General features: G+C 36.3%; 1 protein-coding gene across 1 annotated transcript in view; it reads right to left on the bottom strand.

The window, feature by feature from the left end:
* Positions 1-3,564: 3,564 nt before the first annotated feature.
* LOC140167706 (xanthine dehydrogenase/oxidase-like) overlaps positions 3,565-16,389 on the bottom strand; it is a 57,065-nt gene continuing 44,240 nt past the window's right edge. The window contains 8 exon segments of the mRNA XM_072191002.1: positions 3,565-5,185; positions 6,449-6,563; positions 6,565-6,635; positions 6,994-7,174; positions 13,213-13,265; positions 13,589-13,663; positions 14,555-14,775; positions 15,648-15,733. Coding sequence (XP_072047103.1) covers positions 5,012-5,185; positions 6,449-6,563; positions 6,565-6,635; positions 6,994-7,174; positions 13,213-13,265; positions 13,589-13,663; positions 14,555-14,775; positions 15,648-15,733 — 976 coding nt within the window. The 3' untranslated portion in view covers positions 3,565-5,011.

Below are 16,389 nucleotides of genomic sequence, written 5' to 3'. Positions count from 1 at the left end.
AGATTTTTCACATTCGCGTTTCTATAAACATCGAATTACGTCATCTGTTGACGGAATGAAAAACGGTGTTTTTAACAGGAAGGGTTAGCTTTCGTTTGATATAAAAACTTTTCTAATTGGATGAAACCAATCACAGATGCCATATTTTCCACTAGTCACCACACTCAACTGTGTAGTATAAACACAGACTGTGTAGAAGCTAGACGGGATGTGCTTGGAAAAATCTTTGTACTCGGGTGTATCGAGGTGGAAACTGTGCGTACATGACAGTAATGCATGTCGGGAGAAAATCTTATGTGGTCGGGGCAAAGTGGAACACCGGAAACAGACCCCACTCAAAACTATGCAATACAAATGTATAGTAGGTAGGCCCTAAATGGTATTGACAATGAAGACACACCTGAAGGGGATGTAGGCCCTATTTCTGTAAATATGCCCTCTCCACGTTTCACTTTATCCCAGCCTAAAAAACCTTGGGCAAAGCAGAACAACTTTGTCAAGTTCGCACCATTTAATAAAACCGCATTTATTAATGCCATTTGTCACTTACAGTAAGGTCAGATTTATATAAGCCTTGTTTTGCCTTCCCTTGTCTTACTTTGTAATCCTGTATGGGCTAATCAAAAATTCTTGGTCCACTTCGACCCGGTCTTCCTTATTATAGGCCTATATACAATATCTATTGGATGTTTTCTAACGATTTAAGTCACAAAATTCAAAGACTTGGCATAAGTTACAGCATTCAAAATTTGGAGTATAGACTGTGAGAAATGAGCTCATAAATTTTAATATTTTATGTTCCGTTTAAAAGATATTAGAAAATAATTCAAAAATTAGAATGCATAACCTAAAATTAGTTTTCATACAAGCATACAAAACATACCATACAAATACATTTTTGGCCCTGAATAATTCTAAAAATTGGCCAAATACTAAAATTTGACTTTAATTAGGATTTAGCTATATTTAATTTGGATATGTTTTTAATTCTAAAATTTAGTGCTGTACTAACTTTTTGTGGAATTGGGACTAGTTGTGATTCCTCCTACTAATAAATCCCAGGGTAATAACATTAGAAACTGCCAGTTTGTATAATAAACTGTCAGTTTGTATAATAAGCGATCAGTTTGTATAATAAACGGTCAGTTTGTATAATAAACTGTCAGTTTGTATAATAAACTGTCAGTGTGTATAACGGCCAGTTTGTATAATAAACGGTCAGTTTGTATAATAAACAGTTAGTTTGTATAATAAACTGTCAGTTTGTATAATAAACTGTCAGTTTGTATGATAAACTGTCAGTTTGTATAAAAAACCGTCAGTTTGTATGATAAGCGGTCAGTTTGTATAATAAACGGTCAGTTTGTAAAATAAACGGTCAGTTTGTATAATAAACTGTCAGTTTGAATAATAAACGGTCAGTTTGTATACGATCAGTTTGTATAATAAACTGTCAGTTTGTATAATAAACGGTCAGTATGTATAATAAACTGTCAGTTTGTATAATAAACTGTCAGTTTGTATAATAAACTGTCAGTTTGTATAATAAACTGTCAGTTTGTATAATAAACTGCCAGTTTGTATGATAAAATGTCAGTTTGTATAAAAAACCGTCAGTTTGTATAAAAAAAACGTCAGTTTGTATGACAAACTGTCAGTTTGTATAATAAACGGTCAGTTTGTAAACTATCAGTTGGTATAATAAACTGTCAATTTGTATAATAAACTGTCAGTTTGTATAATAAACTGTCAGTTTGTATAATAAACTGTCAGTTTGTATAATAAACTGTCAGTTTGTATAATAAACTGTCAGTTTGTATAATAAACTGTCAGTTTGTATGATAAACTGTCAGTTTGTATAAAAAACCGTCAGTTTGTATGATAAACGGTCAGTTTGTATAATAAACTCAGTTTGTATAAGCGGTCAGTTTGTATAATAAACGGTCAGTTTGTATAATAAACGGTCAGTTTGTATAATAAATGGTCAGTTTATATGATAAACTGTCAGTTTGTATAATAAACTCATTTTGTATAATAAACTGTCAGTTTGTATAATAAACTGACAGTTTGTATAATAAACTGTCAGTTTGTACAATAAACTGTCAATTTGTATAATAAACTGTCATTTAGTATAATAAACTGTCAGTTTGTATAATAAATGGTCAGTTTGTATCATAAATGGTCAGTTTGTATGAACAACTGTCAGTTTGTATAATAAACTGTCAGTTTGTACAATAAACTGTCAGTTTGTATAATAAACTGTCAGTTTGTATGAACAACTGTCAGTTTGTATAATAAACTGTCAGTTTGTATGATAAAATGTCAGTTTGTATAATAAGCTGTCAATTTGTATAATAAACTGTAATTTTAATAATAAAACTGTAATATAATAAACGGTCAGTTTGTAAAAAAAATTGTAAGTTTGTATAATTGTCAGTTTGTATAATAAACTGTCAGTTTGTATAATCAACTGTCAGTTTGTAAAATAAACTGTCAGTTTGTATAATAAATTATGATACTGTACGATCCTTTGATGTACCGTCCCACACGCCATGTACATACTGTGTTATGAACATCGCATATGTGTTCGACCAATATTTCCATTATAATAATAAACCGTCTTAATAACATGGTTTATTATAAATCTCGGGTTTTGATTTACTATTAAAAAAATAAAGTACATTAAAATCGTGTAAAAACCAGAATTAAAGAAAAAATATTGAGGCGTCCTCCTCAGCAAATGTTACAATATGACTTTCAATGCAAACAGACATAAAGGTCATGACAGGTGGGGTTCATTCTTTGGGTAGGTGCCTATTTGAAGGTTTACTTGTTTAAAAAAGAGATATGTCTCTAACATAATCAAAAAGTGTTTGGCTCATTCTTTATCAGCAACTTCATTATATTTTTTAGGCTTTTTCTGCAGCTGATGTCATCTCCATCAAGGTAATCATCTTTCACAATTGCACCAAACATGTGATGAACATTGAACCTGTGTTTTTTACATACAGAGGAAGATTATGCATGCACACATATCATTACAATTCACAGAATTAGAGAAGGAAAACCGGGACTCCCTATACCGCCACATACACACACGTTGTCAGCTATGGGATAAAAATTGGGGGTATTCGGGTCCTTGTGGACAGTGTGCGGAGACGAATGAAAACAGTTCTGCATCTCATCTGAAGCGTCTTGGTACTCGCGTGCAGGTCGCACCAAGTGTGTCTCTCAAATGTGTGTCGTGCTTGCATGACAACAAATTCCTCAAGTGCATTCAGAGGGAAACCAAATACCCCTAATTTTTGCTCCATGCCTGTATCAAGATGGAGGTCGAGTCCCGGTTCTCTTTCTCTAATTTTGTGTTACAATTCCATTTGACCAGTTTTAAGGTCAAAACAGGGCATTATCTGTCATCTTCATACATATCTGTCACAAAATTGTGACAGTGTGATGTGTTGTATATTTAAGAAATAAAGGGTAATGCATTATCCTTTATCACGAAAATAATGTGTCCGAGGCAGTACAACCGTAAATCGTGGCTGAGGCGCAGCCGGACCCATTATTTAAACGCTTTTACTGTCGAGGACACATTATTTGCGTGTAAAGGATAATGCTGCACCCTTTATTTCTATTCTATTACCACAAAATAGTGCGATTTAAAGAGAAAATGTCACATTTTTTGCCCAAATATTTCAAGTTGTTTACCTCAAGGTGGAGAGCCTACGCGTAAGTGATAGCTAGTATTGCAGAACGCGTAACCAAGCGTAATGCTTTGCGTGGAATGAGTAACGATGCTAATATACTGCATCGCACTTTAGTGTGCGCTGTGATGCCAGAAGAACATAAAGTTCGTTGCCCTGGCCACTTTATTGCTAATTAATGGGCTTTCACGTGACGTGTTTCAACAAATCACAGTACGCGATTTTGAATAATGGGTCGTGGAGGTAATAGAATATGAAATAAACAAACTTATGACATCAAAGGAGGTTAATAGAAATAAACTTACAACTGTTGTAATTTCGAAAAAAGTAAAATAAATAATACTAAAATTTTAGTGATCTGAAGCGTTTGGAGATGACGATTAAGAAAGGTACCAACCTGTATGAGTGAAGAAATTAATAGTTTTGATGAATTTATGGCACCAACATGAGGGCAAAATGTCCGAATGAATTGACAGCAGATTGGCTTGTTCTCTCCATGTCAAATATATGACTTAACAAATTTGGTCTTCTTCTCAGAGCACTTTCAATATTTGTGACCGTAAATGACACAAATTTCCGGACTAGAAATTTTAGACATGAAGGGTGAAATTAATTTCACTCCTTGCTATGAAAGATGTGTTACAATAACTTTTTACAAATAGACCATAAATAATTTGTGATTCCTGGTGTTTTTACGCTGCTGAAATTATCCACTAAAAGATATCAGCATCAAAGGTTTTGATCCCCAATTGGGACATGAGATTTTGGGGATTGTGACACAATATACAAGCAATTTTTTTCAAAAATAAGAACTTTTTCAAATATTTTAAGATATAAAATTAATGCCAATATTCAACAATTGAAAAAAAAAATGGGGGGTCAGCAGGACAGTGTGGAAATTTTGCCCCCTTTAGCTTGGTGACCTCAGTATGCCCCAGGGTCATGATTTTTTTGTAGCAACAAAATAATTAGGCTGTTCATTATTACTTGCCTCAATATTTGATACCACAATTCACTGATTTTAACCCTGTGGCCAATACCAACTAAATTACCAGCATTTAAAAGCCTATTTTGATTGGTTACAAAGAGGGTTCTATCATGCATTGAGCCAATCAGAGATGTCGTAAGAATATTCAGTGGGGCTAAAAGGGATTAAGTTGAAAAAGAACTCTATTTTGATTGGTTACTCAGAAGATTATATCATGTTATTAACCAATCAGAGGCACTTTAAGAAAGGCAGTAGTGGCTGTGGGGTTAAAGCTGCCAGCAAACTTTCATGACAACCTAGGGCTATGAGCATTAAGAAACTACAGTTTTGTGAAATCCAGGTCCCCACAGGCCTGACGTATCCTGTTGGCAGTTGCTGGAGTTTCCAGTGAGAGCATTTCTGACTTTCCCGCATCAGATCGGGCTGATCGGATGGCATCTTGGACAGCAAGATGCACAGAGGTTGCAAGAATGAAGGGTGGTTCACCAACGCCCTGTAAAAAAGAATATCAAAATATATCTAATAGCTAGGTTTATCAGTTGAAAATATATCAATTTTCATTTTTCATTAGACAGCAGTAAAGGCTATCTTCAGTAGATAGCAGAAAAAGGTATCCTCTGTAGATAGCAATAAATAAATATCTTCAGTAGATAGCAGTACAAAGCTATCTTCAGTAGATAGCATTAAAAAGATAAAGATCTTCAGTAGATAAAGTAAAAGCTATCTTCAGTAGCTAGCAGTAAAAGAATATCTTCAGTAGATATCAGTAAAAAGCTTTTTTCAGTAGATAGCAATCTTCCGTAGATAGCAATAAAAGCTATCTTCAATATATACCTTCAGCAGATAGCATTAAACAGCAATCATCATTAGATAGCAATACAGATATTAGTAGTTAACAGTAAAAATTATTTTCAGAAGATTGCAATAAAAAGATATCTTCAGTGGACAGCAATAAACAGCATTCTTCAGAAGACATCAATAAAAATATCTCTTCAGTAGACAGCAACACAGGCTATTTTAGATAGCAATCAAAAGCTATCTGCAGTAGACTTTCACTGGATAGCAATAAATCTTCAGTAGATAGAGAAAATTATATCTTCAGCAGATAGCAGTAAACAGCTATCTGCAGTACAGCAGCAACAACAACAATAATAAAAATGTATAAAGTGCCAATATTCAAAAAAGTCAATTGTTCAAAGGCACTGAAAGTCAAACACACAAAATTAAGTCTGATAGGCTTATTGGAACAGATGGCATTTTAGCAGCTTCTTGAAAATGCCAACAGTCTGAGATATGGATGGAAAATTTGTTCCATTCTTTTAGACACCAATAAAGACTATTTTCAGTAGATAACAGTGCAAAGTTATAGCTTCAGTAGATAGCAGTAAAGGGCTAGCTACAGTAGATAGCAATTAAAAGCTATCTTCAGTAGATAGTAAAGCTATCTTCAGTAGATAGCATGTAGCAATAAAGAGATCTTCAGTACATAGCCGTAAAAGGCTATATTAAGTAGATAGCAGTAAAACAAACATCTTCAGTAGATAGTGTAAGGCAGCAAAAGCTATCTATTCAGTAAACATTAATAAAAAGCTATCTTCAGTAATAATAATAAAAATAACAACAACAACAACAACAACAACAACAACAACAACAACAACAACAACAACAACAACGATATTAATAATAATAATAATAATAACAACAATAATAAATTGGTTTCCCGACATCAACAGTAAACAAATTCTCTTATCCTTACCTTAGACGAATAAACCCCTCTAACATTTGGACAGTTTCTGAGTAAGGTGATGTTGAACTCAGCAGGTATGTCTCGCACAAATGGAATCCTGTAGTTATGAGGTCCATTGGTGATGTGTCCCATCTTTGTCACACAGGAGTTCCTCAAGCATGAAATACCCATATCCCATCATGAAACCACCTTCAATCTGAAAAAAAAACACACACCAATAATTGACAATAAATAAATCCTGTCCAGACATGGTGTCGACTGCAATGTCAAGTTTCAAATTTACTTATAATTTCATAATGTAAATTTCATGACCATATTCACACCAATAATTGACAATAAATAAACCCTGTCGAAAGTGGTGTCGACTGCAGACATCAAGTTTCAAATTTTCTTATAAATTCAGAATGTAAATTTCATGACCATATTTGGCATCATCAAGATTAGAAGGCTATTAGATGTCAATATCAAAGATTAATTTCACAAAATTAATTCGATTAATTAATTTCACCAAAAATAATTTGACAAAAATAATTATTAGTTAAATTAATCATCACCTGTCCAATATCTAAAGCAGGATTTAGACTCTTGCCCACGTCCATAACAATATCTGTACGTAGCAGCACATGATTGCCTGTGAGACAGTCTATCTGCACCTCACTACATGCTGCTCCAAATGTGGAGTAAGGATACGGTCTGCCGGTTTTAGTACTCCAGTCCCATGTGATACGGGGAGTCCTGTAATTAAAAGGAAAAGTATTACGGTTACGCCAACAAAAACATGTTTGTTTCCTCTAGCAGGTCTAAAAAGCCAAATGCAAATTGCATTTTTTTTAAATCCATGTCTTGAAATTTTACACCCACTACACGCTACTGGAAACAAACTTGTTTTTTTGCTTTTTTGCCTCATCAGCAATAATTATACCAAAGTTTGACATCTGAAGTGCATATTTTTCTTATAGTCCGTCCCAGTAAAAATTCATGCCTGAGATATGTTTCCTTTTGATGGTAAGAACAAACTAGAATTACGCAGTTCATAATTAAGGTGGCCCCCACAACAAAGAGTTGTAAAAAAAACCCAGGGTTTTAAATATAAAATAATATGCAACTAGTCATTAATAGGTACATAAATGTGCAAATAACATGACACAAATTATGCAACACAAGTGATCACACTCAATCACCCTACCAAGTTTGAAGATGATCAGAGTGGATTAATGGAATTTCAGGCAAAATATGCAAATAAGCTTATTAATATTCATAAATTTGCTAGGGAGTTACATACTACTGCCTTTTCTGATGTAAGTGTCACCAGCACTGGACCATTTTGACACTGACCATTAGCAGTGGTTCCCGTCCTGTGGGTCGCCACCCAACTTGGGGTCATAAACTTAAAATGAAGGGTTGTAAATTTACCAAGGTATAAGATGAACCATGCAAAACAATATTCTGACAACAGGTTGCAAATGGTCCCGATTAAAAACAAGAGCACCAATGGCGCTGTGGCTCTGTGCTTTATGGTGACAGTGAAAGTCGAATGTGCAACAGGTGAAATCATTTGAGTATATGTGACATATTACATTCAATGGGTACATCTGGTCGGTTGGTAGCTATCTCATTTGCAGAGCATACAATGATAGGCCTACATCAATCAATTTTGGGAATTACTATTTAGCCACATGGATCGAAACGGGTGGAATTGGATGGAAAAGGGTCCAAATGGGTCTAAACTAATCAAAATGTATCAAAATAGGCCTATGTCAAGAATAGTGTTAGTCTGAATAAGGATTTGGCTCTAATTGGTGACTACCCACCAAGTTTCAGACTAAATACAACAGTCAGAGATGTCATAAGCTGATCGACCCAAAAAAATCCTGAACTTGCTAAGCATAGCGAAGCGGAACTCTTGCCCAGCACGGCCGGGGTTCCTTAAGGGTCCCGGTGGGGTCCAGATGGTTTTGCACATTTAGCACCACAGGAAAGGCCATTTCAGAGGGTAACAAGGCGGTTCTCGAACCACTAGTCTCGCCTGCTTTTGTGACCGCCTGCTTTTGCGATAACTTTTGGTAGAGAGGTAAATGAATTTGGCGGTTATCGGCTGGGCACGATTATCTGGCTGATGGTAACTGTACCCACCAAGTTTCATGCCCATGCAACAGTTTTTACTAATATGACCTCAGATGACCCCTGGTGGCCCTGAAATGACCTTCTAAAAATTTGGCTCTAAATGTTGACTGTACCCCCCCGTGCTAAGTTTCAATTACTAATTTGACCTCAGATGACCCCTGGTGGCCTCAAAAATGACCTTCCAAAAATTTGACTTTAAATGTTGACTGTACCCACCAAGTTTCATGTCCATACGACAGTTTTTACTAATTTGACCTCAGATGACCCCTGGTGACTCCGAAATGACCTTCCAAATATTTGGTTTTAAATGTTGACTGTACCCACCAAGTTTCATGCATATATGACAGTTTTTACTAATTTGACCTCAGATGACCCCTGGTAACCTCAAAATGACCTTCCAAAAATTTGGCTTTAAATGTTGACTGTACCCACCAAGTTTCATGCCCATCCGCAGTTTTTACTAATTTGACCTCAGATGACCCCGAAATTACCTTCCAAAAATTTGGCTTGAAATGTTGATTGTACCCACCAAGTTTCATGCCCATACGACAGTTTTTACTAATTTGACCTCAGATGATTTGCTTGATATGCATCAAATACGCATTTAAAATTATGCAAATTAGGTACTTAATTAGCATATTTTGCGCTTAAAATCTAATCAGGTCGAGAACATCTGGCCACGCTACTCCCCACCAAGTTACGTCACTGTACCCCATACGGATCTCCAGATAAGCTGTTCACAAGGGTTTTTTGCTTGATACGCATCAAATACGCATAAATTATGCAAATTAGGTACTTAATTAGCATATTTTGCGCTGATAATCTAATCAGGTCGAGAACATCTGGCCACGCTACTCCCCACCAAGTAACGTCACTGTACCCCATACGGATCTCCAGATAATCTGTTCACAAGGTATTTTGCTTATTACGCATAAATTATGCAAATTAGGTACTTAATTACCATATTTTGCGCTGACTGAACCTACCAAGTTTCATGCCCATATGACAGTTTTTACTAATTTGACCTCAGATGACCCCGAAATGACTCCAATGTCGACTGTAACCACCAAGTTTCACGCCCATCCAGTAGTTTTTACTAATTTGACCTCAGATGACCTCTGATGACCCCGAAATGACCTTCCGAAAATTTGGCTATAAATGTTGACTGTACCTACCAAATTTCATGCCCATAGGCTAGTACTAGTTGTTATTTCATGCCCATAGGCTAGTAGGCCTACTAGTTGTTATTAGTTTCCAAAAGCAGCCATCGGTTCAAATAATTGATCTTTGTAACTTTTTTCTGATCAGGAAATACTAAAAAAAAAAAGTGATTTCCCCACCCCTGCTGTCATTGATTGCTTGCCATTCCTTTTGATTTCTCTCAAAATTTAGCTCATGATTAATATTGCACAGCCTATAGTAAAAACTAAAAGATGAAACTTTGCAACTTGCAATCAATAATTTCTGAAACCACTAATTTCAGTCACATTTGAATTCAATTATTATTATTATTATGTACATTATTATGTTCATTATCCAACATTATTTTGACCTTTTCTATTACTGCCACCCCCTGTAATGACCTTGTGAATTATTCATTCATAACTGTGACGACCTTGAGACCATCCAATCAGAACAGATCAGAATCGATCAATACGCCATAGGTCATGACCTCCTGATTGTAAACATAAAACAAGCCAGCTGCAGTCCAAAATCATGGCGAGATCGGGGACCATCGACGTAAACATCGATCAAATAAACCTTGGTCTTGAATTTCTTAAGAAGTCCTGGCCTAAAAACCATGTTGTTTTTCAAGAGAAAACATATCAATCTTTGATATTCTGAAGTATAAAATTGTTGTGCAAAATGGAACATCGTTTATTTAGACTGTTTTTGCTATGGAAAAATACGGAAATTGTTCAATATTGCGAAGTGGGTTAAAGTAAAATCTCATTGAAAATATGAGATAATCATGATTAAATTGACTTTTTAAAACTATATTCTAACACACCTACCATGAGTGTGATGAAATACGAACATTTTTCATGACTTTCGGTCCGTGTTTTGCACAAAAATTGAGGTCACAAAAATGTGTGCACTAATTGCGCATGGAAAAATAGTCCACTAGGAAATTCATTTGCCCGATTCATTAGTTCAGATTTATTCAAGATTCAGACATGTTCTTGACCATTTTTTGACATTCCTCAACTATTTCTTTATTTAAATTGTAAAGAAATAGTTCAGAAAAGTTATGAAATAGTAAATAACTTCTGAATCTGAACTGAATCTTAAGAAATTACCCTCCGTTGCTTTCCGTCACTTTTACGCAACTTAAATTATACAGACCAAAATAATCTCTAGCACACACGGGGTACCACAAAACAACTCGTTCATCGTGGCTTTTTACCAAAAAATCATATTTTATCGACAGTATTTGAAATCTACCTGGAGTGCAATCGATTAAATAATAAATAAGCAAAATTTAGAAACAAATTTCAAGACCAAATATCAAACAGACAAACATCCTTAGCATAAAAACCAACGCCCGAATTGGTTCTCTAATTGTTAGGATCAGTTAGGCCCTTTTAGCTTCGCTCAGAGCCAAAAATGGGGCCACATTTAACAGAAAATTTGGAAACTTATTAGGACAGGTAGGCCTAATTGCAAGAAGAACTGAATATATGAATACAAAACCCACCCAAGTCCATGCGTTGGCCAAATTGAGTTAAGCATGGGTAATTGTTGCTATACATAGGCATGCCATATGTATGAAAGAACAACTCAAATTCATCATCTGTGTCTATTGAGCATATGAGAAATAGCATGTATGAAGGAACCACCCAATTCCGTGATTTGGGTCTTGTAACACATTGATTGAAATCCAGTATGTATAAAAGTCCACTTGTAACACATTCATTGCTGGAGAGTGACTTTTGAAAAAAATGGGTTTAATAAAGGAAAGTGTGTGGTTTATATTACATGGCAGAAAAGCATTATGCTTATCAACATTATACATACCTGTGTGCTTTATTTTGTATTATCTTACTAGTGGTAATCTCATTCAAACATTGTTGTCTTTGTATATGATTCAAAAAACCACCCAAGTCCAAAATTTAAAATGAACCCTACAAAGTCCCTGAAATGCTAATCGTCATACTTTATACAGTTTAATCCACTCATTTGCATGTAAAACTTACCATATTGACCAGGTAAATCTAACTTAAGGAATTAAAATGATACACAGGTTTTTCTCTCAAAATCACTTCCCATGGACTTGGGTGGGTTTTGTATTCATGTATTCAATTGTATGTAATGATCATATTGGTAGGCCTATGTCTATGGTAGAATGCCGAACAGTAATTCATGTTCTTGAATTTGAGGACAAAGATCAGACGGCATGGCACTGCACTGTTAACTAGCCCAGTATGCAATATAGGTAGAATTAGGTATAACATGAGTGCTATATCCCAGTATGCAACCCTCGAAAGTCGCTTCATCATCATCATCATCAGTTGGCTTTCTCCAACTATTGCGACCTTGGGCAAGCAAAACAATTTTGCTTTGCTGCAGCATCCCTTCAGTATCTCCAAGGAGGTGGTGGACATACTGTCACAAATAGATAATCGGGACTGTCCCTATTTAACATAAACAACTTCTTGACAATACTGGAAGTACAATGTGCGCTGCCATCCCGGTTTCCTCTTCCCATGTGGTGGAATATAAAGGGCATATTGCTTGCTGTGGTATTTAATCCAATTATGACATCACTTCTACAGTGAATAAGAGGCTATTCGCTGTCATAGTGCATGTTAGAATATGACCGTTGCTAGGTCAACTGGATCACACTTCCTTTGGTACGAACCACTGATCAAAATGATCACAACACAAAGCCTATGCAGGGCCGTTCCGACCATTAGGCCAGGTAAGGCGGTCGCCTAGGGTGGCAAACGCAGAGGGCGCAAAAAGGGCGAAAAACAAAACAAAACACAAAAAACGGGAATGGAGAAAGAAAAGGGAAGAACAAATGAGGGCAGATAAAAAGACAAAATGGGAGGGATAAAAATACAGAAAAGAAGGAAAACGGTCGTGGGCAGCTGTGGCGACGAGGGAGGGGGCAGGTGGGCCCGTGCCTGGGCGCCATCCTTAGGGGCGCCGAATTGACCAATTCAGCATCGATACTGCGCCCCTCCAAGCGATTAAAGTCAAAATTTTCGCGCGCATTTCACTACTAAATCATTTTTAAAATCAATTTATAATTCATTATACCCAAAATTTATTAGTGGTAGGCCCTATTTGTGGAAATTTTCGTAATAGTTTCAAGAATGGGGTGAAGGGGGGCATCATTATGTATCCTAGCCCTGGGCGCCACAAGCCCTAGCTATATGCACTGGTGGACAGTATACAAATAGGTCAAAACTGACAAGTTTTCAAGGGGTACCCCCCCCCCCCCAAACACTTTTTTGGTATGCTTTGGTAGGGCGGCAGGGAGAGGTTTTGCCTAGGGTGGCAAAATCCCTAGGAACGGCCCTGAGCCTATGGCATATCAAAATTCAGAACAGGTGTATGAGCCCAGGCTTGGAGCAGTAACCAATGGTTACTAACGTGCACTTATGACAGCAAATTACAATACTTGAAATGAAAATACTCACTGATAAAATCCAATCACAGAGAGATTGACCCTAGAAAAGTATGCTGCATTGACCTATGGTGAGAGACATAGAAGGTAAATGAATGTAAAAGTTCATGCATGTTTATAATCTTACCCAGGCGTAAACGTGCAGCATTTCAGGTTTGGGAGGTAACACTCTAAGATGAACACACCACTTTAAATTAGCATTAAAAGAGATTTTTAGCAGACAGTTTAGGCTAAACTTTACTCATAAACTAAGCTTAATTAAATTAATCAGCACCCTTAATAATATCTCATTTTGCAAATTGAAACTTTGATGGGTGCGGCTTTAGGTGGCTGTGTGGTATGTATGTCTCTGTGTTTTCTATTCATATGAATTAGTGGTATTCATTTACCCAATCAGTAAAGTTTCCATCAGGTTTGGCACTCTTGAATGGTGCTAGTCTTTCAACCAATGTATCACATGCATTCTGTAAATGAGAAAAGAAATAATTGGTCAAAGTATAACAGGGAATGCTATATCATTCACAGTATCTAAGCATAAAATTATTACAAAACTGGGTACTTCCTCTTTACCTTGGAGACAAGTGTTTTTGAATAAGTCTGCTCTTCTATATGTGTGTATAAGTTAATACCCTCTGGGGCAACCCAAAAATCCAAAATAACCCAGACCGAAAGCTGATCGGATTGAAAACTTTTCAATTAATGGATCGGGCATATATTATCGGGTTTGGCCGGACCAAGGGGAGTTCTTGCCGAGTTGAAATGGGGTTTGTTCAGGCAGGTTTGTTCCAAATTTTTCGGGATGTGTCGGGTTGGTATTATTCGGGGAATGCCAGGATGGAAAAAATCTTACCTTGCAGGGCATTAGTATACATACGCCCCGCAGGATAAAGTATGTGTCCACGATTCTAATCTGTCACTGCAAAATCCAACATTGGGTTACTGTCAACTTGAGACAAGACACACGATAGGTATATGTTTTTGTTTTTCCAATAGAATTGGCTAGAGTTAATTATTTTAAAACCCATACTCCCCCTGCATATGGGGTAGGTTTTTCAAATGGAAGTTGTCTAATCTGTTTGAAACCCATCTGTGGAACACCATACCTAAAAATTCAAAAATTTCAGCAATGTAAATTTTTATGACCATATTTGCAATCAGCATAAAAATGCATTAAAATGAGTACAAACAAGCCTAGTATTGGTTCAGTAGTTCTTAAGATAGCTCTTGATATTTTGAGAAAATATTTCAAAACTTGAACTTTTTTTCGTTGAAGTGCATGGCTATAGCATGCAGAGCATTAAAGCTCCCCGACCGAGTGACCGACCATAATTTTGTCAGCCTTGGTTTTTACTTGCCTTAACTGCCATGCCAAACAGATCTGTACCGTGACTCGCAGCAGTATCGGTAGAATTGGGTATAACATGAGTGCTATACTCTCCGATGTGAATCTTGTCCACAGGTATGCCTAATATGCGACTGGCTATCTGGATCAGTTTGGTGTGTATTCCTTGTCCAACTTCTGCACCGCCGTGACGTATGAGAACAGATCCATCTAAGTAGATGTTGACCATTGCTGCTGCCTATACAAACCACAAGAAAAGGGTTTTAACTTACATATATCAGAAAAATACAGCAGTAAATTTTATAAATCAAATGTAACCTTTAGACCCTATCGAATATGAGTTATTCCTTGGAGTTCCTTGAATTTCCATCTGATGTTCTAATACCACTATACAAATGTCTACCCCTTATAAAGATGCAAACAAGATTTAAGATAAACAGCGCCATCATTGTATGTTCACCTTTATTTTTGGTCAGTTTTATATGCTGCCATCATACAACCGCATCTTATCATGACCATTTTCTGTTGTTTGTTTGTTTATTTTTATTTCTGCTTACATTTCAGATCAGATTATGTCACATATAGCAGTCATAATTAATAGGTAAATTTTCACGGGAAAATTTTCTGGACATGTGACACCCATGGGCGCAGACATATTAGCATTATGGAATGTGACCCCGAGCACAGCGGGTGGTCTTCCAATGTATTTGAATAGGAAGAATAAGTAACTTGTCGCAAGTTTATGGTAAGAGTTTCCGTAGACAAATATTTTTTTCCGTAGGTAGATATATTTGAAATTACGTTTTGATGATATTGTGAAGAAATTAAGATTGCGTGATATTCAATAAATTTGCAATACACCAATCGATACATTGGTATACATCTATCGAAATACATCTATCGAAATTGCGGTCAAGAATACTATTCCAATTCAAAATTACTAAGACTTACTAGCGAGGTCACCGCCGGGGGTCAGAGATCAGGCTCGAGATTACACTTACATTGATATGCATTGGTCACGTGTCCAGAAAATTTTCCCGTGAAAATATACCCATTAATGTTGACTGTATAGATAAATAAAATAGAGCCTGCAATATTTATTCCACTTGCCTGGTGCAGAAAGCGTGGGTAACCACCAATGTTGAATTTCACAGGCACTACTGCTATGCCACGCTTGCTCCACCTGTTTTTGCTATAAAAAAAACCACATCAACACAAACCTGAAAGAGTTTAGACTGAAGATGTCGGTGAGAGCATGGGCTGATTGATTCAAAGATCTATTTTAAGCACAGTCTTATATGCCCGGTGGGGTCACTCAACTTGCAATACTGACCGCACGATCGTTACCAAAATCAAGGAAAAAGGGGTCATTGTTAGGGCATGTCCGCGGACAAAATTGTCTGTGAAATTGGAAAAATAGGGTGTTTTATTGCACAAATGTTCAAGAAATTGAAAAAGGGGTTCTTATTATTTTCTCCTGATCCGTGGCCAGATAAAAAATCACAGGAATAAATTTGGTTTCCTACTTTGTACTCATCCCGTGATCAATATTGTTCTCGGTTCTGATTTATATGCAAGGGGTACTACTTGAATTCTGTTATGCCCTTGTTAATAAAAAAAAAAAAAAAACATTCATAGGCCTAAAAATCCCTTCCTTGAAATGTTGAAATAGGGTCAAAATTGCAAATGTGTCCTCGGAATCTAAAAAATAGGGGTGTTTCAGAGTACCATTTTGTCCTTGTTTTGGAGTAAAAAAGGGGTAAAATTTCATGATTTGTCCTTGAAATCGACTGCAAAAGGGGGTAATTTGTACTTGTGGTAACGGTCCTATGCGTCCCCCCTGCCAGG

The sequence above is a fragment of the Amphiura filiformis genome, chromosome 13 (assembly GCF_039555335.1).
Source record: "Amphiura filiformis chromosome 13, Afil_fr2py, whole genome shotgun sequence".
Classification (NCBI taxonomy): Eukaryota; Metazoa; Echinodermata; class Ophiuroidea; order Amphilepidida; family Amphiuridae; genus Amphiura; species Amphiura filiformis.
Note: the sequence above shows the minus strand (reverse complement) of the source record. Positions and strands in the feature narration are given on the sequence as shown.